Here is a 26,617-nt window from a genome sequence, read left to right as displayed (position 1 = left end):
TATTATCCACACTTGCAAAATTTCAAGATGATCAAAGATCAATAGTGATGTCATCTATCAACTATATAAATTCAAGTTTTTGTAATTTAAAATAATGCATAAAAGATGAGTTTATGGATAAAATGGTAAATAACATCTGATTGGTATGAAAATTGGTATGCATGTTTAGAACATATAGAACATGTAATCCAATGTTAAAATTTTCAAAATATAAATTTATTAACTAGTTATTAGGTGGTGTAATATTGCTTAGAGTTACGCCAAGTGTAACTTGAACCCAACCTTTTATATATATATATTATAAGTGAATATGAGTATAGAAAACAGACCAAAATATGCAAAGAAAATAAGTCAAAATATACTGTGAGGAGGAGTTCATGAACATTAATTGCAAAACTCATAGGTAGAGGTGGCAGTGCCAATGGTTGGTAAAAAGACAATTTGTCTAATTGTGACTAAATGAAGAAACACGAAATAATAATAAAAAAAGAAAAAAGAAAAAAGAAAACCATGAGAGTTACCTACTAGAAACAAAACATCATAGACATTGTGAGCAAATGAGGACTTAGTCTTAACATTAAACAAGGTATGTATGGTTTGAACACATAAATACATTGCTGTAATTTAATTACATAACTTAATTAATCCGTAGCCAACCCTGTATAACCTTAAATTCTCTGCATCAGACCAGGGACTTGTGTTCCGCTATGTGCAATTGCATTATTTTTTAAGGTGTGGGTGCACTCCATGCATTAAGACCCCTCTCTCTTTGGCTTTTCTTGTCCAAATTGTTTCAGTTTTCTTTCTATGTCGAAAGTATAGCAAGCTATAATACAATAAAGTAGTATAATTGCGATAATACTATTTTAACAATAAAAACACTAAAATGCAAGTACAAAAGGAGCTATACTTGTAAAAAAAAATAGCAATGAAATTTAAATTTATACATAAAAACTATTATTTTATTTGGTTTTCCTTTAACCTTTCCTTTTCTCTTTTACTTAAGGCCCGTTTGGTAGAAAAATTTGAGTAATATTGTTTGTAATTTTTAAAATATGTGTTAGTAAAAAAGTAGGTGGGTGAAAAAGTATTTCATGTTGTTTAAAATATGAGTTTAAGCTTGCCTAGCAAACATAACCTTAATCATTTCTTCTCCTCTTTGTTTCATACTTTCATTTCTTCTCCTTTGTTTCTATCGCCCATGCCCAGCCACTCCATTACTTCCTCTTTGGTTCTCCATTACTTCATTTCTCTCTCTCCTCTTTTCTCCATCACTCCATCGCTCTATCTCCTCTATGTTCTCATCTCCATCACTCCATTAAAATCTCTTTGTTTGGGTGTGGTGGTCGCCGTCACTCTTGGTGGCTAGATTGGGTTTGTCATTGCCGCCACCGCTGCCAGTATGGGTTTGTGTGGTTATGGGTTTGTCAAGCATGTGGCGCTAGATGTGCATTGTAGGTCACGGTGGTTGTGTGCATTTTAATGGGTTTTTGATTTCAACGGTGGGTGGTGTTTTTGTTTTTGTTTTCCCGACTGGTAGTGGTGATGCAGTTGTAGTTTTGGGTTTGTGATTTTGGTGGTTGGGGTTGCGGTGACGATGGCATTAGTGGCTGTGGCGGTGGTTGTTGAGTGGGTTACCTTGCTAGTGGGTTGTGGTTGGTGGGTAACTGGTTTTTTTTTTTTTCTTTCAAAGGCGGTGGCTGGCGGTGTGGGTTTGCTGGGGTGAGAAGAAAGAGGGTTGAGTTTGTTGGTTGGTTTGCTTCAGAGAAGGGAGAGAAGGAGATGAAGAAAGAGAGAGAAATATAAAGAGAGAATAAAAACATAATGAAATGGTAAAAAATACAGTTGTTTTGAATTTGATGTTAAGAAGTGTACTGTAAAATAGAATTTTAAAATAGATAAAAGTATCTTTTTAAATTACTAAAATTATATATTTGGTAGCTTCTCTTACTTCTTTACAAGTTACGAGTAGCTGATGAGTTCTTTGTGCAATATTCATGAGCTCACTATGTTGGCTGTCTCATGTAATTGAATGAATTCAGCCTCTGACATTGGTGCCTTCAATTCAACCCCCAAGTTTTTTCAAAGTAGTCAACATAGTATTACCTATGTTTTATTACCCCCACTAAATTTTTGACTTTTGGTTCACCTAATCTCATTAATTTTTGGAGAATAACAAATTATTTAGCCTTGCCTTAGAAATTAATTAGGAGATCAACTTTGCTTGTATATATGTTGATTTAGTGTCCAAAATCTAGTCAGGTTGGTTATTGTTTTTAGGGATCTTACATATTACCACGTGATATAGGGAGATTTTACTTTGCCTAGCCTTGGTTTTAAAAGTAAAACATTGCTATTAGTTAATAACTAAATTATGGTTGACCATAATCTACCTCCTCACACTTCACCATTTAAAATGGGTGAAAATGTCTTTCAATGAGCTTTTTTTTTTTTTTATATATAAATTTTCTCTCTCCCTCATCTACCGATCTCTTTTCTCTCCTCTCATGAGTACACCGGTGCTAGAAATCATCCTAGCAAAGTATCCTACAAGGCCAATTTTAAGGTTGGGAAAAATGTGAAAATTCAAAGAGGGGTGATGGTTTTGTGGGTTTTGTAGGACTGGGATTTTGGCTGCGAGAATGGAGCTTTACAATGCGTTTGAACAGAGAGTTGGATTTGGTTGATACCTATGACAGCTATGGAGTTTATGATTTTTGATGTACATAGCCTTTTGAGGGTTGGAGGATCTTGATAAGGTATGCATTGTTGATTGGGAGATTAAAGGTACAAGAAGATGAAGTGTGTCACCAGCAACAAGACTGATTACAATATTATATGGTGTTTTAGTTTGAATTTGGAAATTTATTTCCATGAGTGGAGTTTTATTTGCATTTAGGATTGCGTGGAATCCAGTATGTGTTGGTGGGTACTTATAATGTGAGCATTAGCATATATGGAGTGGTGGCAGCAGGTGAATATGATTCTCGCTGGCACATTGGTGCTAACTTTTTTGTTCTTTTCTTTTTGTTTGTTTGTGTCTTGTGAGAACTTTTAGGAGTATTTAATGGCATTAAATTTTTTTAAGATCATATGGGACATTTGTTTGTAAAACTTGTTGTGTTGGTTTTGATTTAAGCATGTATTAGAGAGAGAACTAATCAGCTAGTGAAGATAGAAGAGACAAAGAAAAGAATGAATCCAATATTATTTTTACTCGTTTTTTAATGTCTTAACAATGGAAGAAACCTCAAACCATGAGTAAGCAAAGTAAAACTACCTAAGTGAGTTATCTGCATATGAAACTTTCACTATTCAATTCCTTTGGGCTATCTATTTCTCCCTTCCCTTTTCTGGCTTTACATTTCCATATGTTTTGCAAAGTGCAAACAATTTAGAAAATGCAACCGGATTAAATATCTTTCTGACAGATTAATTCCTTGCTAATATGAATTTGCTAATTAAAAAAAAAAAGTAAAACATTAAAATTTTGTAGGACATTTAACTGTAAAATGGTTCAGTATCATAGATCTTGTGAGGGGTAAAAGTGCTTGAATAAACGTTTGGGCTTTGGGCCTGATTGGTGGGTACAAGTCTGTTTGATCAGAGTCTCTAGGCCCACAGGTCAGTCCGCACTATAGTAGTCCGAGGAGTTGTTCGAGGAGGAGTATCTCCTCGGACAGGCCCAGCAAGGGCCTTGGGACTTGCTAGATGGCCTAAAGGCAGAATTCTGGAAGAACTGGTGGGTAAAAGTGTGGTCCAAGCACCTTTTAGAAGCAGGAGCGTGTGAGAAGTATCTGAGGAAAAAGCTGCTACCATCACATTAAAGGCCCTGCATCTACCTCCCTGGCCGCATTGATGGAGAAATGACCTCTGGACAGTAGAATTCAGCCTTTCTACTATTATTTGAAGACTTCAAAAAGGTGGTGGATGGGACAAGTATCTGAGAGGAGGATTTGTGTGACACGTGGATGAAATAAGGAAAAAGAAGAAGTATATAAGAAGACGAGAGAGGAAAGAAGAGAGAGATCTTGATCTTGGTTAAAAAAACAAAACCTTGTACTCTTTGGCCTAGAAAGAGAAATACTATACAAATTGTCATCGGTTTACGTCCGAGGAGGTTTCTTTGTCATATTTATTTATCACTTGCACAGATTGTGGCACTCCAGCCTGTTGATTAGCTTCCAACATCCCAAACCTAAGTTTCAAACCCATACTCTACAAATTTTATTGTATAAGGCTCTTTGGGCCTGAGCCCATCACTTGTTTTTTGGTTCGAGTACAAATTGTGCATTTACAATTGGCGCCGTTTGTGGGAAACCTAGCGTTGAAGGAATTGGAACATCATGGCAGGCTTAGGTTCACGTCATCCCGAATCTCAGGGATCCCAGCATGAAGATCTTTTCGAGCGTCTTGAGCGTCAGAGGGATCGAGAGGGAAGTGTGCATACCGTATATCCTGACGCGAGCCATACGCGTGGTGGAAGCAGTGCCACCCATAAGGATGATTCCAAGGCCATGCAGAGGGAGATTGACCACCTCAAGAAAAGGCTACACCGTGTCAGACGGAGGCGAGCTTCACCCCCATCTAATTCTTCCTTAGGGGGGTCATGGGGAAGCAGTTACAGTCCAAGGTCCAGGACTCCCCCTAGCGAAACCTTCTCTTACGAAAGGGACGACCGACCAAGTTGTAAGCATAGGAAGCTTCCCTCCAGGGGCTTGGGGAACGATGCTATGAGCTGAGCGTTACACCAATTCTCCAAATCGCCCTTCTCATGCAGGATTGAGAAGAGAAGGCTCCCTAACCGGTTCACCCAGCCCACTTTCACCATTTATAATGGCAGGACAGGCCCGATGGAACATGTGAGCCATTTTAATCAGAGGATGGTGGTGCATTCTCAGAATGAAACCTTGATATGCAAAGTCTTTCCTTCTAGCTTGGGACCTGTTGCCATGAGATGGTTTAACGAACTAAAGTCGGGGTCTGTCGATTCGTTCATGGAACTTACCAGGGCATTCGCATCTCGATTCATCACATGCGGCAGAGTCCTTCGACCTTTGGACTCACTATTATCTATGGCCATGAGGGAGGATGAGACATTGAAAGCATACTCCGACAGATACTGGGAAATGTTTAACGAGATCAATGGAGATTTTGACGAGGTGGCGATTAATACTTTCAAAGTCAGCCTTCCCACTAATCATGATTTAAGGAAATCTCTGACCAAAAAGCCTGTACGGAGTGTACGTCGCTTCATGGACCGCATCGACGAGTACAAAAAGGTTGAGGAAGATCAACAACAAGGCAAGGGCAAGACGAAGGTTATCTCGCAGGAGAGAAGGGATTTCAGGTCGGACAGGTACCATAACAATAAGCCGATGAGAGATTACTCTGGGTAATCTGGCTCATCTACTCCTCAAGTAGTTAATACTGTATTCCGAGAACCAGTGCATCAACTACTGGAGAAAGTCCATAAGGAACCCTACTTTAAGTGGCCCACTAAGATGGCGGGAGACCCTACGAAATGGAATCAGAACCTTTTTTGCAAGTACTATCAGGATGTGGGTCATACCACTGAGAATTGTCGGACATTTTGGAACCACTTAGAGCAGCTCATTAGCGAGGGAAAATTGAAGCAGCACCTGTATCAACCCAACGGACAAGGAAATCGTTCGGGTTCAAATAATCAGAAGAACAACTCAACTCGGCCGCCCTTGGGGACAATCAACGTCATCTTCGTTGCACCTGGCAGGACCGATTCCTGTCCTACCAGGGTGATGGTAGTGTCACATTCCCAGGCCGAGGAGTCAGGCTCGAGGCCACCTGGCAGGATTGATTCCTGCCTTACCAGGGTGATGGCAGTGTCATATTCCCAGGCCGAGGAGTCAGGCTCGAGGCCGAAGAGGATCAAGGGGAGTGCGCCTATCTTAGGATTCTTTGATGAAGATAAGGTTGGGACCATTCAACCCCATGATGATGCCCTAGTGGTCACATTGAGAATAGGGAATTATAACGTCAAGAGGGTGATGATCGATCAAGGCAGCGGTGCGGATATTATGTACCTTGACTTATTCAAGGGGCTTAAGTTGGGGCTGGAGGATCTCACTTCCTATGACTCGTTGTTAATAAGTTTTGAAGGGAAGACTGTTATACTAAAGGGACAGATCTGATTACCCGTATAGTCTGGCTTGGAAATGGTTGAGGTGGATTTCATTATGGTTGACACATATTCTCCATACACAGCCATCCTCGCCAGGCCTTGGTTGCATGCGTTAGGTGCTGTCTCCTTAACTTTGCATGTTAAAGTATAATTTCCTTCGGGTGGAATCATCGAAGAAATTCTTGGTAACCAAACAGTAGCAAGGCAATGCATATCGGCAGCAGTATTGCATCAGGCCAAGATGGAGTCATCGACCTTAGCTGTGGTGGACTTATAGCAATTAATGACTCTGGATGCGCCCGGTGCAGTGACAGCAGAAGATGCCATGTGTGAAGATTTGGAGAGATTTCTCATAACCGATGATCCCGAAAGGTTCTTCCAAGTTAGGATATAGTTACCACACCAAGAGAAGATGGAATTGGTGAAGTTTTTGAAAAACAATATCGATGTCTTTGCCTAGGACCCCTATGAGGCTTTGGGGGTTGACCCAAGCTTCATTTGCCATCATTTGAACGTTAACCTTGCCGTTGTTCCCAGGAGGCAACCACCTCGGCGTTCTTCGAAAGAGCATTCTGAGACTGTCAAGGAAGAGGTGCTCAAGCTCAAAAGGGCTGGGGCTATTAAAGAAGTTTTCTGCCCGGAGTGGTTAGCGCACACAGTCGTAGTGAAAAAGAAGACTGAAAAGTGGAGAATGTGTGTGGACTTCACAGACCTGAACAAAGTTTGCCCAAAGGACTCGTTCTCGATGCCTCGCATTGATCAGCTTGTGGATGCCATGGTCGGGCATCCTCGAATGAGTTTTTTAGATGCCTTTCAGGGTTATCACCAAATACCATTGGCGTTGGGTGATCAGGAGAAGACTGGCTTCATTACTCCTACGAGAAATTATCACTATAAAGTAATGCTGTTTGGTTTGAAAAATGCAAGGGCTCCTTACCAAAGGATGATGACTAGGATGTTTGAATCGCAACTTGGAAAGACCATTGAGGTATATGTGGATGATATGGTAGTGAAGAGTAAGACAATAACTATGCACGTGAAAGATCTGGACGACACCTTTCAAATACTTAGGAAGTACAAGTTGCGTCTTAACACCTCAAAGTGTTCTTTTGGGGTGGGTTCTGGAAAGTTCCTAGGTTACATGGTGACTCATAGAGGAATAGAGGTGAATTCGGCAAAGGTCAAAGCCATTCAGGGCTTGCAACCACCTCGAAATCCAAAGGAAGTTCAGAAATTGACCGGGATGACTGTTGCTCTCAGCAGATTTATCTCTTGGTCGGCTGACAGGTGTAGACCTTTTTTTCAACTGTTAAATAAATGGAAGGGATTCCAATGATCAGAGGAGTGCGCTTTAGCTTTCTAGCAACTTAAGGAATATCTTTCCCGACCACCCATCATGTCTCGGCCGGAGGTCGATGAAATCCTATTTGCATACCTAGCTGTAGCTATCCATGCAGTCAGCCTGGTTCTAATAAGGGACGACAATGGGATACAAAGACCGATTTATTACGTCAGCAAATCTTTGAATGAAGCTGAGGTGCATTATTTGCCTTTGAAAAAGGCAATTCTAGCTGTAGTTCATGCCACACGAAAGCTTTCTCATTATTTCTAGTCCCACACCGTTGTGGTTTTGACTCAACTGCCTCTCAAGTCAGTGTTACGAAGTGCTGACTACTCAGGAAGGGTAGCCAAGTGGGGAACTATTCTGGGAGCTTTCGATATCAAATATATGCCACGCACCTCAGTGAAGGGCCAGGTTCTCGCGGATTTGGTGGCGGAGTTCGCCAAACCATTGTTGGAAGAAACTGCAAAGGAATCGCATATGAATGAAAAATCAGTTGGCATGATCACTGGCGAAGGACTTCTGATTTGAAAAGCGTATGTTGATGGGGCAGTAATCCATAGGGGGTCTGGGGTTGGACTTGTTTTGGTATCCCTTGAGGGAATTATCTTTGAGAAATCATTGAGATTAGCATTCTTGGCTACTAATAACGAGGCTGAATACGAAGCTGTCTTGGTCGGTATGAATATGGTGCGGAGGATGGGGGGAAAGGCAATTCATATGTCCTTGGACTCTTAATTAGTTGTGAGCCAAGTGACGGGGACCATGGAGGCTAGGGATCCAAGAATGCAAGAGTACCTGACCCAGGTCAAATGTTTACAATCCGAGTTCGATTCTTTCATCCTTTCGCACGTTTCTAGAAGTAGAAACACACATGCAGACTCGTTGGCCACTTTGGAGACATCCTTGGCTCAGTGTTTGTCTAGGATTATCCTCGTTGAAGACTTGCCAAAACCAACTCTAATCACTGCAAATGTTGTCCATATCCATCTGATAAGGCTTAGACCTAGCTGGATTGACCCTGTGATCTCTTTTCTAAAAAGCGATGTTCTGCTCGAGGATAAGTCTGAAGCAGATAAGATTCGTCGAAAGGCGCCTCGTTTCTAGTTGTCCGAGGATCAGAAATTGTATAAACGCTCCTTTTCCAAACCATACCTGCTATGTATACATCCTGAAGCAACGGAGGCACTTTTGAAAGAGTTACACGAGAGAATTTGTGGAAGCCATACTGGGGGGAGATCCTTAGCCCATAGAGCTCTGACTCAGGGATATTGGTGGCCCAATATGCAGAGGGAAGCTCAAGACTCCGCAAGAAAGTGTGACCAATGCCAAAGGTTTGCTCCCAATATTCATCAGCCTGGGGGAGTCCTTAATCCTTTGTCTAGTCCTTGGCCATTCGCTCAATGGGGACTGGATATAGTTGGGCCCTTTCCGAGGGCTGTAGGAAACAAAAGGTGGCTGCTTGTGGGGACAGATTATTTCACTAAGTGGGTCGAAGCTGAGCTTTTATCAAATATTAGGGATGTCGACTCCAAGAAATTTATCTGGAAGAATATTATTACTAGATTTGGGGTACCACACACAATTATTTCAGATAATGGCGTATAATTTGATAGTAGAGCTTTCAGAAAATATTGTAATGACTTAGGCATCACAAATAGATACTCCACCCCAGCTTATCCTCAGAGAAATGGGCAGGCTGAGGCAGTTAACAAAGTTATAGTCAGTGAACTTAAGAAGAGGCTAGATGATGCGAAGGGTAGATAGGTAGAGGAGTTGCCACACGTTTTGTGGACATATCGGACTACGCCACAGAGATCCACTGGAGAAACACCCTTCTTCATGACCTATGGGGCCGAGGTGGTGATACCTTTAGAATTTGGTTTCCCCACGTTAAGGACAAGTTCTTTTAGCCCGGGAGATAACGATGGCCTCCTTGAAAAAAGTCTGGATCTGGTTGAGGAGCGGCGAGAGGCCGCCATAGTCCAAATGGCTTATTATCAGCAGAAGCTTAAACGAGAATATGATGCTCATGTGAAGCTAAGGCCACTAGCGCTTGGGGATTTGGTGTTGAGGAAGGTCGTAGGTACTGACAAAAATCCAGCTTGGGAAAAGCTAGCACCAAATTGGGAAGGACCATATCGGATCATCTCCGTAGTGAGCATAGGGTCATATCAATTAGCTGATCTAGATAAAAAAATTGTACAATACAACGCCCCTGGAATGTAAACAACCTACGAAGGTATTATTATTAATAAAAAGTACTTTTGTCGTTCGTTGTTCAGATTGTCATTATGCAGTTTGGTTTATTTATTGCTACTCATAAATATCAAACAGAAACTTGGTCATGCATGGTCCTCGAACCACATGCCTTGTGGAAATTGATATCCTATTATTTGTTAAACAGAACCTTAGTTATGTCGGGTCCTCAAACCTTCTACTTTGGGGAAACTAACATTCCAAGTTACCGTTTCTAAGTATCAAACAGAAACTTGATCATGCATGGTCCTTGGACCACATGCCTTGTGGAAATTGATATCTTATTATTTGTTAAACAGAACCTTAGTTATGTCGGGTCCTCAGACCTTCTCCTTTGGGGGAAATTAACATTTCAAGTTATTGTTTCTAAGTATCAAACAAAAAATTGGTCATGCATGGTCCTCGGACCACATGCCTTGTGGAAATTGATATCATATTGTTTGTTAAACAGAACCTTAGTTATGTCGGGTCCTCAGACCTTCTATTTTGGAGAAATTAACATTCCAAGTTACTATTTCTAAGTATCAAACAGAAACTTGGTCATGCATATCCTCAGACCACATGCCTTGTGGAAATTGATATAATATTGTTTGTTAAACAGAACCTTAGTTATGTCGGGTCCTCAGACCTTCTACTTTGGGAAAATTAACATTCCAAATTACTGTTTCTAAGTATCAAATAGAAACTTGGTCATGTATGGTCCTCGAACCACATGCCTTGTGGAAATTGATATCTTATTGTTTGTTAAACAGAACCTTAGTTATATTGGGTCCTCAAACCTTCTACTTTAGGAAAATTAACATTTCAAGTTACTATTTCTAAGTATCAAATAGAAACTTGGTCATGCATGGTCCTCGGACTACATGCCTTGTAAAAATTGATATCTTATTGTTTGTTAAACAAAACCTTAGTTATGTCGGGTCCTCAGACCTTCTACTTTGGGGAAATTAACATTTCAAGTTACTACTTCTAACTATCAAATAGAAACTTGGACGTGCATGGTCCTTGGACCACATTCCTTGTGGAAATTGACATCCTACTTTTTGTTAAAAAGAAGTTTAGTTATGTCGGGTCCTCGGACCCTCTACTTTGGGAATATTAGCAGAAACCATACCACGTTAGTGTTGAGGTGTTGATGAGCCATTTGGATTGCTTCATGCCCCAAATTAAATTCTAAGTTAAATTTTTGATTGTGTATTGCTGTGTCACATATATTATGCTCTTGAGGCACGATTTACAAGTATACGCTAAGTATGTGTACTTTTATTTAAAGTTACGACAAATTGAAATATTGGAAGTGGAGTTAGTTGTTCCATTCATTCATCTTTGCGCTGATGAGTATTTTTATACTAAAGATTGGAAGTCAAATGACAATCAAACTACTCAAGGTTTCTCATTAAATTTTGTTAATATACTGTAGAGAGGGAAAATTCCCGACCTATCACAAGCTGACACATCATACTACCAAAGTCCACAAAATACAACCAATTACAAAGCGCCACGTACTGCTGCTAGGTTTTGCCATCGCTATTCAGAAACCAATAGAAATTTGCCAAGTGTCATTGAAATAAAGGCATGAAACTGCATCAGCAGGTGTAAGCAATGACACAAGCAGCTCCGCACATGTAAGCGATGACACAGGCAGCCTCGCACGTGTAAGCAGTGACACAAGCACTCAGCACATGTAAGCGATGACACAGGCAGCCTCGCACGTGTAAGCAGTGACACAAGCACTCAGCACGTGTAAGCGATGACATAAGCGGACCAATCAAACTCCGCCACGTGTCGCTCACCTACCCTTAAACTCCTATAAATAGAAGCCTTCCTAAGACATTTAGAAGAAGGAGACAGGACTGAGACAGAAGGAAGAAGATATCTTGAGTTCAGAAATCCAGAAGCTCTGCCGGAATCAAACCCCGAAGCCTCCAAGAACTTCAAGAACTTCAACCTCGAATGCAAACAACATTCGAAGCAAAATCATCCAAACTACTCGTCCAGATCTCAAAGTCCACCGGAATCAAGCTCAAAAGCCTCCAGAAACCTCAACAAACTACAAATTGGTGAAGCTCTACGGATTCAAGCCTCCAAAGCCCCGAAGAACTTCCACCACAAACCTTCAAATACGAAGAACAATCAAAGAGGAATCATCCAAATCATATTCCTAAATCTCAAAGTTCACTGGAATCAAGCTCAAAAGCCTCTAGAAACCTCAACAAACCATAAATCAACGAAGCTCTACGGAATCAAGCCTCTAAAGCACCGAAGAATTTCCACCACAAACCTTCACACACGAAGAACACACGAAGAACACGAAGAACATACGAAGAACACGAAGAACACGAAGAACAAAGGATTTCTAACAAGCTCATAGCCAGAGATTCATTGTAATCCCGTTTCAAAGATCTTCGATCCATTCCTCAGCCAAATTGAAGAATATCTTATGTTCAAATCAAAATCACATTACCACAATTACAATCAATAAATCTTTCAAGGAGATCGAATCAGAGGATCACTCTTTTGTAATTACAGAGAATTGTACCACACATTTATCAATACAAATTCGTATTTGCGAAACTATTTTACTTGTTTGATTTATTTCGAACTAAGAAATTTAGTCGTCTACATATACATTCAAAGCAAAAACCCTAAAATTTGTTACATAACAAAAAGGGAGGAAGTCCTAACTAGCCTAAGCCCTAAGCCTTAGGAGGGGGGTCCTGCTCGGAAGTGCTGGCAGCCTCTGTTCATTTTAGCTCTATTTCGAATGAGGTCTGGGCTTGTTTCCCTTTATTTGTTGCCACCAGTGGAAGGACGTTGGCCTCGGCATTTTGGCTCGTAGTCTTCTCGACGCCATCGCCTTGTTCCTTCTCTTTGTTGGAACCCTCAGGTTCTTTAGGAGATGGAATAGGCTATGGAATCATGGGTGGGAGCGTGGAAGACGCTGTCTCAGGGGCAGGTGCGACAGGAGGAAGTTCTTCGATCACTTGGATGTCTTGGGGGAGCCAGATGTTTTTGGGCTTCCTCAACTCGGAGGTTGTGGGAATTCCTGCCACATTTAAGGCTTCCTCTCACACTTGTTGACAATATTCCTGGCACAGCTTGGCGAACTCCTCAGTTAGTTGGTTTTCTATCGCCTCCACCTCTTCCTTGTAAGCGACCTTCTTCGCGGCCTCTATGGAGTCCTTGAAGGTATGAGCCTCATCCCTCATCCTAGCAAGTTCCTTCTTCAGGTCGGAGTTTTCTTGTTGAGTTTTGGATAAGTCTTCGTCCTTCTGACGAAGAAGCTTATGTTGCCCCTCAACCTGGGTCCTCATTGTCTTCAGGCTGGCCTCGACACCGCCCTTTTCCCTTTTTAGCTCTGCCAACTGTGTGGTTAGCTTCTTGTTCTGCGCAAGAGCTTGGCCTAGGGACTTCTCGGTCTCCTACCTAAGCTCCAGTTCAACTGCAGCTTTCTTCCAAGAATCTTCCACCCATTTCTCGGCAGCGAAGACTTCCTGAATGGCTTGTGTTGAAATATCAAAATAAATGCATTATTAGTAGCACGAATCTAAAGTACATAAGAATGTTTCTTTCGTTAAGGTGTAAGGAAAGTAATAAAGTAAGGATAAGACTTAGATACTCACCAAAGCCAAGTCCCTTTTTAGCGAAAGGAACAGATGCGGCTGGTTCATCTTGTCCAGGGCGTCCATGTCCTTGGGCAGAAGAAGAGGACGTTCCAAGGCGTCGGCCAAGTGGTGAGTGTGACCTTGTTGGAACACCCTAATACTAGATTGGCAGGAGATTGGTGCCCCATCCAGTTTCAGCTCGGGAGACCAGTTAACCGGTGTACGGCGTACCTCGGCAAGGTCCTTGTTCTCCCCGCTTTCTACTAAAGAGGCACGTCCCTTGCCTTTGCTAGGTTTCTGTTGTTGTTATTGTTTCAGCTTCTTCTACCTCTCCACATCTGCCTCCTCGGTCTCATTCTTCCTCTTCTTTTTAGGCTCCGGAACGAGAGGCTTAGGATCGGAGGGAGGAGGGGGTGGTGGTAAGGACGGAGGGACCTGCGACCCACCCGTTCCCTTTTGAGAGACTTTCGAGCCCCTCTTATTCATCAGCTTCCGTAGAGTGTCCATATCTTCTTCTTCGGAGCTGGAATCAGGCTGTGCAATTACTAGACCTTGTATGCCCGAAGTTTCGACGGGCGCGTGTTCTTCGTTCGAGAGGATGACGAGTGGATCTTCTCAAGGTCTCTCAACTTCCTCGAGTTGAAACTGGTCGATCTCCTCGCCTAACGATTGTTGTGAGGACCCTGGCTCTTCTCGGACGATAGTTGTCTAGGAATGTGCCGAAAGAGGAATCCCTGCGATTGGGCGAGAGTATAGTATGATGGAGGGGTCGTCTGAGAGTTCGCGGTTAGAAAGGAAGCCTGGTCATGCCACATCTATCCTTCTGGGTCGTTTGTCTCCCGCAATGATCGCGTTGTCAATTTCTTGAAAGTCCACTAATAAAGGATCGTATCCTAGTATCAGGTGGGCAGCTCTCACTTGTAGGTCTTCACTGACAAAGACTTTGGAGCGAAGGACGCGATTCAAGTCTGCGACATTACAAAAGCTTAGACACGGACGTAAGTGTTGTTTATCTGTGAAAAGAAACGTCCGAGAAGACGAGCATGGTTGGATTAGTGATAAATATCAAGGAAAAAACAATAATGAGCAATATAATTCAAAAACGGCAAAAGTAACGGGATTGAGTCATGGGTTAGGAAATCTAACTCCTATAGAGTCACACCTGGCTCTCCCTATTCAACTGGGTAGTGAGGACTATTAAACCAATTTCCCGAGGCGATGAGATAGTCGTCTTTCATGCCTTTGTTGGATTTGGGAAGACAAGATATTAGTCTAACGATGCTAGACCTGGATTTAATGTAGTATCCTACACTTTTGAGTTTATGGCACTCGTACATATAGGCAACATCGTGCCATGTGAGGTTCAAGCCCATTTGCTCGTTTAGAGTTTCGACACAACCTAGGACCCTAAATATGTTTGGTGTGCACTGATCTGGGCATAACCTATGGTTACGTAGGTATTCGCTGGTTAAGTTTTTCATGGGGAGGGTTATCCCACCTTCTATGAAGGCGATCATGGGAATGATAACTTCTCCCTCTTTCCTAGTGTCACCTATGGCTTCTACTGGGCAATATTTCAAGCTTACGTCGTGAGGAATCTGGTATTTGGCCCTAAAACCCTCCATACCGGCGTCGGTATCAACTAGACACTTAAATCTACCCATTTCGTGGGAATGAAACAAATGTTTAAAGAAGGAAAGGGATCTAGATGATAGCCGATGACAGAAGTCGAGCAGGAATGAGTAAAGAAAAGTGAGAACTTACGGGAGTTGATTAAGCGATTCTTCACAAGCTTCTAGAGAGAAAAGATAATGATTGACACTTAGATGTGATTGATTTCTGAAAGAATGAATGAAGATATGGGTTCCCAGGCGTTTTGATGTGCGGGAGGCGGCCTCGAAATTAAAATTCTCCCGCTCAATTTTTTAGAGCAAATCTGGACCGTTGGATGCGTATCTCACCATTGAACGTGGGGAACAGGATGTAACTTGCGGTCATAAATGTGCGTGTTCCGGGTTTCGAAGCGTCAGAGACGGTTTGAGGGAACGAAAGGACCCCTACATGTGCGGCGGTTTGCAAAGCGTGTGGAGAGTGTGCTGTTTGGATCAAAACTCTATTTCTCTCCTCGGATGGGAGGGAAAAATAAAGTTTTGAGGGGCTATTGTGAGGGGTAAAAGTGCTTGAATAAACGTTTGGGCTTTGGGCCTGATTGGTTGGTACAAGTCTGTTTGATCAGAGTCTCTAGGCCCACAGGTCAGTCCGCACTATAGTGGTCCGAGGAGTTGTCTGAGGAGGAGTATCTCCTCGGACAGGCCCAGCAAGGGCCCTGGGACTTACTAGATGGCCTAAAGACAGAATTCTAGAAGAACTGGTGGGTAAAAGTGTGGTCCAAGCACCCTTTAGAAGCAGGAATGTGTGAGAAGTATCTGAGGAAAAAGCTACTACCACCACATTAAAGGCCCTACATCTACCTCCTTGGCCGCATTGATGGAGAAATGACCTCTGGACAGTAGAATTCAGCCTTCCTACTATTATTTAAAGACTTCAAGAAGGTGGTGGATGGGACAAGTATCTGAGAGGAGGATTTGTGTGACACGTGGATGAAACAAGGAAGAAGAAGAAGTATATAAGAAGACAAGAGAAGAAGTATATAAGAAGACGAGAGAGGAAAGAAGAGAGAGATCTTGATCTTGGTTAAAAAAACAAAACCTTGTACTCTTTGGCCTAGAAAGAGAAATACTATACAAATTGTCCTCGGCTTACGTTCGAGGAGGTTTCTTTGTCATATTTATTTATCACTTGCATAGATTGTGGCACTCCAGCCTGTTGATTAACTTCCAACATCCCAAACCTAGGTTTCAAACCCATACTCTACAAATTTCATTGTATAAGGCTTTTTGGGCCTGAGCCCATCACTTGTTTTTAGGTCCGGGTACAAATTGTGCACTTACAGATCCAATATGTGGGCTTGTGGTATCTAAAAATGCTGTCTTTTTCATACCATAGTTCTGTATCAACCTGACAAATTTGTAGGTATTTTTTTAATTGGTAGTTATAATCAGCATTTTATAGTCAAATTGATTCTCTGCCCAAATTTAAGCATCCATAATTGCAATAAACAAGTCAAACATTTTCCTAACTCAATGGTTTTAGAGAGAGAGAGAGAGAGAGAGAGAGAGAGAGAGAGAAGAAATAGAACAGAAATGGGTATAGAGAGAGAGTACTGGACCTTTCAGGCTTTTTCTGTTCTTATGCCATTTGCGTGTGCTCCATACTTCTAATTTACCAAAACACCCCTTCTCTTTGTGATCATAACATGTGGAATAGAATGGAGATGGAGTTGGTGAATCTTGATCCTGCTTGATGAAAAAAGCCTATTTATGTTTATTAATTTAGAAAATAAGCTTTAAGCTTAGACTTGATTATTAAACGACCCAAGCTTAAATATGTAATATGTTTGTGAACAAGCTCGTGAACGTAAAAATTCGATTTAACTATATATAATATTATATTTTATGACAAAATTTAGGTACAGTTATTTAGGACCTTAAGTATTGTTTTTTTGGTTTTTCTCCTAAAATTTATCCATGCCTTTAATTAAAAACACACTTCTATACTATGAGTTTTATACTAAAAATTCAACCATACATGTAAAGCTTTCTCTTAAGGACTTGAACTCCGATCTTTACCCTACACTCTATAAGCATTTTATACTTAGGGAATGACTATCAAGGCGTGCAGTAGTAAGATTTTATTTAAAAAGCTAACCGGTTGACCATTTTTTTAAGATTCATTTAAGTGAATGTTTGATCTGAGAACATCTTATTTAGTTTTTTTTAAGGTCGAGTTTAAAAAATTGCATAGAAGGTAATTTCTCTCCTCACGCTGCCCCCTCAGACCTCGCCCCTTTGCTCATGGCTTAAACATTGTCCAGGGGCGTAGTCAGAAATTTCCACATGGGGGGGCTGGATTATACATTCATATGTTAGCCATTATTTTATAAATATATTATATATATATAATTATCAAATTAAAAAATATAATATTTCTAAACTCAAATGAATATATAAAAATTATTTATTTTGCTACAAAATATTTTAATGAAGAATTAAGCATCTCTTATCAAAGTTATGCTTGAAAATGATCTTTCATTGAATAAAATCATCCATTATCATCTCCTTAATCTTTAATAAAATGGTTAAAAATTTAATCTAGAAAAAATCATATAATTTTACGTTAATTAATAATCCCTCTAATGTATGGCTTTCACTTCCTATATTTAACTATTCCTTAAAGCACAATAAAAAAAATTATCTTTAGTCTTAATCAATCATAGCAGACAATTGAAAATTTAAGCTAATAAAAAATATAATTTTAATGCTATGTATAGCATACGTATTTATTAAAATCATTATACATAACTTGAGAAGATTCTATTGGAAAAAGGAAATTTTAGAAAAATATATATCTTCTCCCTACAACAAACCCAAATTATCTTCTATGACAAATTACTATTGGAACAACTTATTTGGCACCAAAGTTCAACGCAAAAGAAAAAAAAATGATATACAATGATGATGATGATGAGAGAAAATTATATCCAATTTAAAAGAAAAAAAAATTATGAATATGATGAAGAGAAGTAAAGGGTGAAGTTTAAAGATTAAAAAGAAGAAGAAGAACAAAAAAAAAAAAAAAAAAACCTCACTAAAGCCCAGTACACGTTTTAGTGGGTTGCTGCATGGGCTATTAAGAAGAAAAAAAAAAAATTGAGAGGTGCTACGTCTATAACATTTTTATAATATTTTTACAACAAATCATAAGTGGTTAGTTGTTATTGGTTCAAATTTGAACCTAAGATTAAGATTACTTTTTTACCCTAACAATAATAACTAGTAACAACCTGCCACTTATGATTTGTTATAAAAATGTTATAAAAATATTGTAGACATATTATTTGTCAAAAAAATTTGGTGTTGCATAGTCCACGTTTTCACACTTGAACACGTAAGTTAGACAAAAGTTAAAATGTAAGAAACCCAATGACATTTAGGTAAGATTTAATCAATTTAAAAGTAAAGTCCATACTTTAGGAGCCGCCTATTATATTTTGGAGGGCCCAACTATTACCCCAAGGTCCCCAACTAATGCTTCAGGCTACATTATAGAAATATTTTGAACTTTGGGTGCCCCCACCCAACAACGTGCCTCTGCCCCTGTCGCTGCCCACTATCTCATCTCAGCCAAACCCTTCACCTCTTCTCTCTTTCTCTCTCTGTTCATAGTCTCTGCCGCCTCAAGTCTTGGCCTCTAAAGCCTGGTACGTTTTTAATTTGTGTGTTTTTTGTAAATAGCTGCTGATAATGAATGTTTGCATTAATGGAACCGAGAAAATTTAGGTGGTTAGAAAAATCTGCATTCAACATTCGACAAAAGGGTATATACCTTTTGGGGTTTAAGAATGTTTTTGGCATTGGGTTTTCTCCAACATGCATGTTTGATTAGTGATACTATGAACTATAGTTTTGGTTTGCAGCTGTGGATTACTATGTTGTTTTTTCTCTCAAAACTTAAAAAAAGGAAATATCAATTCTTGGGGGTGTGCCTCTCTTTTGTTTTTCATGAGTATGATACTATGATCTCCCTCATTGTTGTGCCATTAGCTCAGGTCATTTATTTTCTTGGTATTATTTATCTCTTCTTTTAAAGTGAACTCCACATGCTTGACGAAATGTCTGAGTTGAATTTTATGGATAAAATTTTATATTGGTTGGATAAAGATCTTGCATTGGGTTCAGGTTCTATCTGCAGATAGCCATTTGAATGATGGGAATATGAGGTGTTTCTCCTCTTGAAAGCCCGTTTAGTAGGTGAGGAGGAAGTTTGCCTAGGATGGACTGTTGTAACAGTAGATGATTAACAGGTTGTGGGATGTAATGATAGTGTTGGGCTATTAGGGAAACACCTCTTTTGGAACTTAAAAAGCTTTAAGCAAAGGGTTTTATTTATGTTATTTTTAGCCCCAGCAAGTAGTGGTTATTATATCATCTTCCCTATAGATAGGATTAAGCTTCAATTTGGGTTGGTGGTTTATATGATAGTGTAGACATAATAGCATGTTCCTCTTCCATTTATCCCATGTTCACTTTGTTTTTGCCTTTACCATTTTTAAACTTACAATTCTCTATCTTAAATGGGGTTCACATTTTCTTCTCTGGAATCAAACTTGCAGTGCTGGGTGGGAAATGAAAATTTTGAGAATCGGGTCCAACAGATGCAAGACCCAAAATAAGGTTTGCTCTAAATTTTCTTATGCAATTTTTAAATTAAATATGGCCTCTTATTTGAAGCTATGAGAGTTGAAACTTTCTTCCTATAAACTAGTTTCCTGAGTGCCACCCCATTCATTTGTCATTCATCAATTATCATAATCTTAGTTCACATATTGCAGTAAGAGGACATAATGTCTTCTAGATTTACTCTGCTGGGCTTATATTCATTAACTAATTTGAAGAAGTATTTCGTCCATTTCTGTATCATTACCACTTTATCCTTGCACATAATTATGATGATTTGAATCTTTTTAACTAATCTCATATAAAAAGAATTGTTCAAAGTGCCTACATGTAAGAACTTTTGGAGTTAACATATATAAAAATAAAAAGTAAGAACTTTTGGAGTCACAATTGGTTAGGTAGATGTCATAGGCTTAATTTTAAGAAGTCACTATATTAAGAGCAGTTATATATTTATACTATGTAATAAATCTTTTGTCTTCTAAAATTATTAGTACTTATCAAAGCAAGTGTAAGAGCACTTTTAGAGTAATAGATTTATCTGTATATGAATTGCATTCATGTAGCCTAATTTTTTTGTTATCATTTTCAAGTTCATGGTACCTTCAAGTAAATAAATAGTTATAATATTTATTTAACTATCTTATGCCGGTTAGCTACTAGTGTATATATAGACCTGAGGTTTATCACCAATTTATTCCTATCTGTGATGTTGTTTTTTTGGTTTTTGGGCTCATAAAATGTAATGGACCGTAATAAGCAAGTGGGTTTGATTTTCATATCAAACTTGAGTTGGACTTGGGTTTGTGAACATGAAGTTCTTCTGTCCATACTACAGGTATTCTGAAGAGAGAGAGAGAGAGAGGCCACTAGGAGCAGAGGCTAAGAGGCAGTGTTGGTAGCCGGAGACCAGAGTGAGTAGACTCATCCATAGCTGTTGGCGTAATCACATTTTGAAATTGGAACTCAAGATTTTGAAGTAGTAAATAGTTTAGCTTGAGACAGAGATCTCAGACATGGTAGGGCTTATTGGGAGACTCTGGAATTTACAATATAAGAGTATAGTGAAAGAAGCATCAGGAAAAACCCTTGCAGTGGCAAAGTTCTTCTGCGTCCTCCACGTCACCAACACTTACCTCTGCACCTTTGCCCTCGTATAACATTTTCCCTTAAACTTTACAAAACAACATGTTTTAGAAAGAAATGATAATAAATGAGTGGTTGCAGGCCTATGGTCCCAGCATGATCCCGACCTTCAATCTAACCGGTGATATGTTCCTGGCAGAGCGACTCTCCATCAAATTTGGCAAAGTGGGCCCTGGGGATATTGTCCTCTTACGCTCTCCTGAGTCTCCTCGAAAAGTCATGGTAAAGCGCTTGTTGGGATTGGAGTCTCATTCTGTCACCTATGTTGTTGACCCCATGAACAGTGATAGATGTGACACTATCGTGGTATCTATTATCATTCATCAATTTAACTTTGTTTTTTTTGGAATTGGGTTTTGTTGCTAAAGCTTATAGTTATAGATTGTGCTTTGTTATAGCTATTATTAATGTTGTCATAGGTTCCAAAGGGACATGTTTGGGTAGAGGGAGACAACATCTATAATTCCAGAGATTCAAGACAATTTGGTCCTGTTCCTTATAGCCTCCTTGAAGGCAAAGTATTCTGTAAGGTGACTACATTTCTTTCTTTAGCCCATTTAATGTTGTATTTTGATGCTTTTAATTGTACTGTCCTTGTCCCAGCCAAAAAACAAAAGGAGGGTATAATTTAAGTTATTTTTATGTTAAGAAATTCTGTTCTTTTGGCAATGGAATGTATGGTAATTGCCTTTATTTTTCTTTCAATTTAATTTTGGGGCATATTGAAATTGATGCTCAATTAAGTTCCTGTGAGTGCATTTGGTTTTGTTGTCAAAGATAATGTGATTGGATGTATATTTTTTTGCATTGGTTTCTGATGAATTTACTAGGCTTAAATCATAGGAGAGACCTAAGAATATATTTCATTCTGAAATTATAGTTGGTAGAACTAGCATATACGTTAATTAAATGGAAACTATGAAGATATAACTTAGCATTGAAGAATGTTTGGATAGGCGGGCTTAAAGACAGAAAATAGAAGTCAAAGTAGAAGTGAAGAACTTCTAAAAATTAGTAACCAATTAATACCTGTATTGTGTGTTTGGGGTTAGAGGATTTGGAAAGGGAATTTGAGAGAAAGCCGGAATTTGGGGAATGGAATTTTATAATTCGTTCATTTCGCTTGATGAATGAATACGGTGCAAACTAATGCGAGGGGGAATAAACATGGGGTTTGTGAGTGACAAATTCTAGGTTTAAATCCAATCAAAATAGGTGTAATTTGATAGATTCACTGGACGTGGGATTTTCTTTTGAGCGCGCCTAGTCCAGATTGCCTTCAAGCATAACCAGCCCAGCTATCTTATCTGTGGTGATCCTAACCATCCTATCTTTGTTTATCCCTTGTTCTGAATGGGTAAAATTTGTAAAAAGATTGTTGTCTGGTTCTTTGTTCTTGATAATCATTTTATCATTTTCAATCGATAGCAATCCTTGTACAATTTCAATTTTCAATTGTTATATATGGATTGCTAAGCTATCAAGAAAAGTTCAGAGTAGCTAGATAAAGTCTAAAGATGGATGAGAGGCAATGCAAGACATATGTAGGAAAAACATACATGCTGTCCTGTCATGAATTCCATGTAGCTTTAGAAGTTCACCAACTCAAGACAAGATGGAGGAAAGGCTTCTACGATGAGGAAGCATCAACTGAAAGAAAGATTTATGCAGTCAATTCAACATAGTTGAGATTCCACATAAAATGCACTTGTCCACACTCTACGCAGTATCCATATGAAGTGCATGGTAAATCATTGCATTCGGTACAAGAGAATTTGATATGATCTATGTGTGAATAACACCGATAAGATCTCATGGTTTAACAATTATAATGCTAATGTTCTAATTGGCTGGTTCACCTTAATGAAAATCAGTGAAATTGTCAAAGTCTGGGTTTCTAAAGTCCTAAGCCTTGGAGGATGATTGCATAAAGTTGAAAGCCAGTTGCAAAAGCCATTGGTTATAACCTTTAATTGAAGTGCTGAAAGTCTGGACAGCTAATAAAACATTTGTTATTATTATTCTTATTATCACCAACATTTGAGTGGGTGATTGAAACTGTTATGAAGATGTAGATCAGGTTCATGTCATGACCTCTAGGACTTTAATGTCACTGGTTGGTGTTTGATATTTGACCCTACATAATTATCATCCTGAAAATATCAGTGTCATCTGTTAAATTTTATCATTGCTAAGTTATAGATATGTGCGCATTTGTATGTAGATATGGCCTCCTAAAGAATTTGGATCACTGATGAAGAGTGGAATGAAGGATCCAGATTTATAAGGTACTTTTCTTGAGAATTTATACTCTTAATGTTCCATTTGGGTGTACATTTCCCTAACCTTGATTTGTCATTGCTCATGTGCTAATTTTTGAGACCTTATGTAAAGAAAAAGGGAAAACCCATTTTATATGCTTTATCATAGTACACTTATTCCCTCTTTTTATAAGTTTTTGAGTGGTCTTGCGCCCTTGGTACAAGTAATATAAATTCTATTTTAGATTTATTGATTTTATCTCTCTTCATTTGTAAGGTTTGTGTAATTCTCTAGGGGAACTTTGTGTGCACACTCATGCATGATGTTTGTCTGCTAATATAATGGAATATTATTACTTATAAAAAGAAAAGCACTTAATTGCTATATATCCTAATTCAACTGGTACTCAATTTGCCTTTGCCATATAATACTTAACTCCTTGTTTCACAAAGTGGCCAAACTTTCTTTTTGTGAATAGCACATTGTGTCGGTTTGGGTTTTAATATATTCATGGTTAGAGTAGAGTGAAGTGTGTGAGAGAAAGAAAAGAGATTAGGATATCTTAATTATGTTACCTTATTAATTATATGAATTATGTGAAGCATATCTAAATAAAGTTGGATGTCTGGAATTATTAGATATATAAACTTCCGATAAAAAACAACCACACATATTTAAAACTTGCTGAGGACTGTAAATAGACTCTGACATTCTGACTTTCAAGGACAATGATTCTCATCACAACGTCTAAAGATAATGGCTGCATCATCTTCCCAGTGGTCATACTGAAAAGCCTTGCCCCGTTTAAACTTTTTATTGCTCATGTCATTAGGAAATATTAAAAAGTGAAAACAGAAATGAAATTATTAGTTGGCTCTGGGCTTTTGGTCAAAACTCCCTGCTTTTTAAATTCAAAGAAGAGCTTATGTGGTTTCTCACTCTTATTTGTTGCTCTTTCATTGCTCTTATCTTGTTCAGGCTTTGTGGTGGATGCTATTTAGCTTTCCAATACTAATAACAAGTTACCTTTGGTGTCTTTTCCTGGACATATGTCCTAATTTGCTGACACTAACAAAGTCAGAACTTCTACAGTTCAATCAACCGTCTCTCTGTGTTATAGAGCTTTTTTTCCTCCTATGATATTCAATATCTTTCGGGCTTAAATATTTGATTCAAACCTCAATTTTGCAATATTTTGTGTACATTACCTAATGATTCATTTGCTGTTTTTTTTCTTCTTGTTTTAATTCCAATTAATCCTATGAATTGCAACCTTGTGAATTTTTAATTTTTTTTGGGTCGGGCTCTTTTGGTGGCTAAGATGTGTGGATGGAAACCGAAAAGTGATTGAAAAAAAAAAGGTTTTGGGGAGGTCTATCTAGAAATGGGGAGAAGTAGTTTCATTATGGCTTAGTTTGAGTCAAAATTTCGTGTCAAGGAAAATTTTACACAGAGAGAGAGAGAGAGAGATGCACAATTAACCATTATATAAACATTGTGATCTTCTTGAAGTCCAGGAGGTTTTTGAAGTTAGTTTTCCTAACAATATTTTTAATTTTTTGGAATAAGGTTTAATTGATTGTGGTCATAATTGATTAAATTTAATACACTTACTATATCCTTTGAGAACCTTTTTAATTGCAGGTGTCATATCTCTAAAGTTCATAATGGCTTACAAGCTCAGACAGGAGCATTATCAGCTGTGGGTTTGGATTTTCCAAATTGTTTACTCTGTTTATAGCTAAGAGCCTTGTAACTTAGTGAGTGACATTACCTTGTCTCCTTTATGAGGAGAATCAAGGACTGAATCTCTCTACCTCACTTGTTAACAATTGAATTATAAAAAATAAAAAAATAAAAAACACTGTTTACATTGTCTCTGTTTGCTGGAATGCTAGTGCTAAACTTTGTGAAGTAAATTAGATTTGTTATTATTGAGCTCAATTGAAAGATTATTGCTTCCTATGAATTGAACTAATTCATGGCTGTGATCCCCTTTTTGTTGTCCCCATGTCACCACACGGAAGGGACATGGGAGTGTGGGAATGTAAAAAAGGTAAAATATTTGCATTTGTCTTTATGAAAATGACGTGCATTTGTTAATTCAAGACCTAGGATAAATTTTCTAGTGATTCACATATTGTCATTAAAAGGCTACAATGAGAGTACTCGTTATATCTATGATGGACTGTTTCAACTTATGTACACCAAATACTTGTGTAGCATGAATATGGCGACAATTGAATCAAGATACACTATCATTGGAAAAAGTTAATCAATGATATGCAACTTTGCATACAATAATCAAATAATTATTCCCCTAATTATTGGATTTAAGAAAGCCAGCAAAATGTGGATGAAATCAAATCACTAGCCCCTTTTGTAAATCAGTCAGTTCTCCATCAAACTTGCCTAAGGACGAGTAAAACTGAAACTAATTCTATTTCAACTTAGTATTCCCAGTTCAAAATTAGTGGTAGACATTTTGACAATGTTTTCAAACATCACAACTAGCCGGCAACTTGCAATCACGAAAGCTATGTAAATTGTCTATGATGTAGAAATTCATTAATGCAATGGCTTTTCAAGATTGTTATGATATAGAAATTCATTAATGCAATGGCAAGAAAGCTTATATCTTATAACAAAAGGCAATAAAGCTTATTTCTTATAACAAAAAGCTTATTCATTAATTCATGCAATGCGGGAAAGGAAGGATTGGGTTTGGTGGCAACCTTTATTACAGCGGACCGTAAGCATTTTACTGGATTTGGGAATTGAGTCTCCGACTCTAATTGATTTTGGAGATAATAATAATATAAGTCTTGTATTTTGACAATGTTATGGAAACAACTACATTCATATGATAGTTATACTGATCTATATAAAAGAAGTTTGATGCACTTAGAAAAATATGAGTCATGATCATGATTACTTCTCAAATATAAAATGGATATAGCATCAAATCATAGTAAATCATTTGTTAATATGACCACATTTATCAGTGACATCTAGCTTAGTTAGTAGTCATCTTAACTCTTAAGCATTGAAGTGATTGGTGAAATTGAATTGCTCATTTTGTGCCAAAACACGAATAGAGAGTGCCCTGAACCCTGATAGTTCTTGACATATAAGATAAACCTCAATCAGGATAATTTAATCATTATTGGCACATTGACTATTTTGACCCATATTAAACTAGTTACAAAACCCCTGAAATTCCCAACTCATTGGCTTCCAAATATAAGCTTGAACCATTATGCTTGAACAACTATAGCTTCTTCAGAATCATACATTTTTCACTGCAGAATGGTACACATTGTGGACTCCTTGCTCCCGCTAGATGGGTGAAATGACAGCACCAGATCTCTAGTGGCTCTCAGCTAAAATTTCAACAAATTAAGATACTCTTCCAAAACTATGGAAACTTGCTTCTCTTTTGGTATTTGGATTTTTGCCAATAATCGCAGCAGGACATTTGCCAATGTGTTCAAATGAACTTGAACCTTACTGTTACTTACTTTTCTCTAGTACTTTCCATGAGTCT

At 38.6% G+C, this 26,617-nt stretch overlaps 1 protein-coding gene across 4 annotated transcripts; it reads left to right on the top strand.

Moving 5' to 3' along the window:
* Positions 1-18,543: 18,543 nt before the first annotated feature.
* LOC142636774 (mitochondrial ATP-independent inner membrane protease subunit 1a-like) lies at positions 18,544-24,948 on the top strand. Of its 4 annotated transcripts, XR_012844383.1 has the most exons (8): positions 18,561-18,686; positions 19,599-19,659; positions 20,501-20,816; positions 20,890-21,114; positions 21,228-21,338; positions 23,033-23,096; positions 24,049-24,146; positions 24,715-24,836. XR_012844383.1 is itself a non-coding variant. In XM_075811069.1 (7 exons), the coding sequence occupies exons 3-6, from the start codon at positions 20,679-20,681 to the stop codon at positions 23,093-23,095; spliced, it is 537 nt and encodes a 178-aa protein (XP_075667184.1). In that variant the 5' UTR covers positions 18,561-18,686; positions 19,599-19,659; positions 20,501-20,678; the 3' UTR covers position 23,096; positions 24,715-24,948. The 4 variants fall into 4 exon arrangements, 3 of the variants coding, with proteins under 3 accessions (XP_075667185.1, XP_075667184.1, XP_075667186.1); XM_075811069.1 differs by lacking the exon at positions 24,049-24,146 and having other exon boundaries at positions 24,715-24,948; XM_075811071.1 differs by lacking the exon at positions 24,049-24,146 and having other exon boundaries at positions 18,609-18,686; positions 20,501-20,576; positions 24,715-24,948.
* The last annotated feature ends 1,669 nt before the right edge of the window (positions 24,949-26,617 follow it).

The sequence above is a fragment of the Castanea sativa genome, chromosome 5, assembly GCF_040712315.1.
Source record: "Castanea sativa cultivar Marrone di Chiusa Pesio chromosome 5, ASM4071231v1".
NCBI classification, from domain to species: Eukaryota; Viridiplantae; Streptophyta; class Magnoliopsida; order Fagales; family Fagaceae; genus Castanea; species Castanea sativa.
The sequence above is the reverse complement of the archived record's forward strand: the minus strand, read 5'-3'. Positions and strand labels throughout refer to the sequence as shown.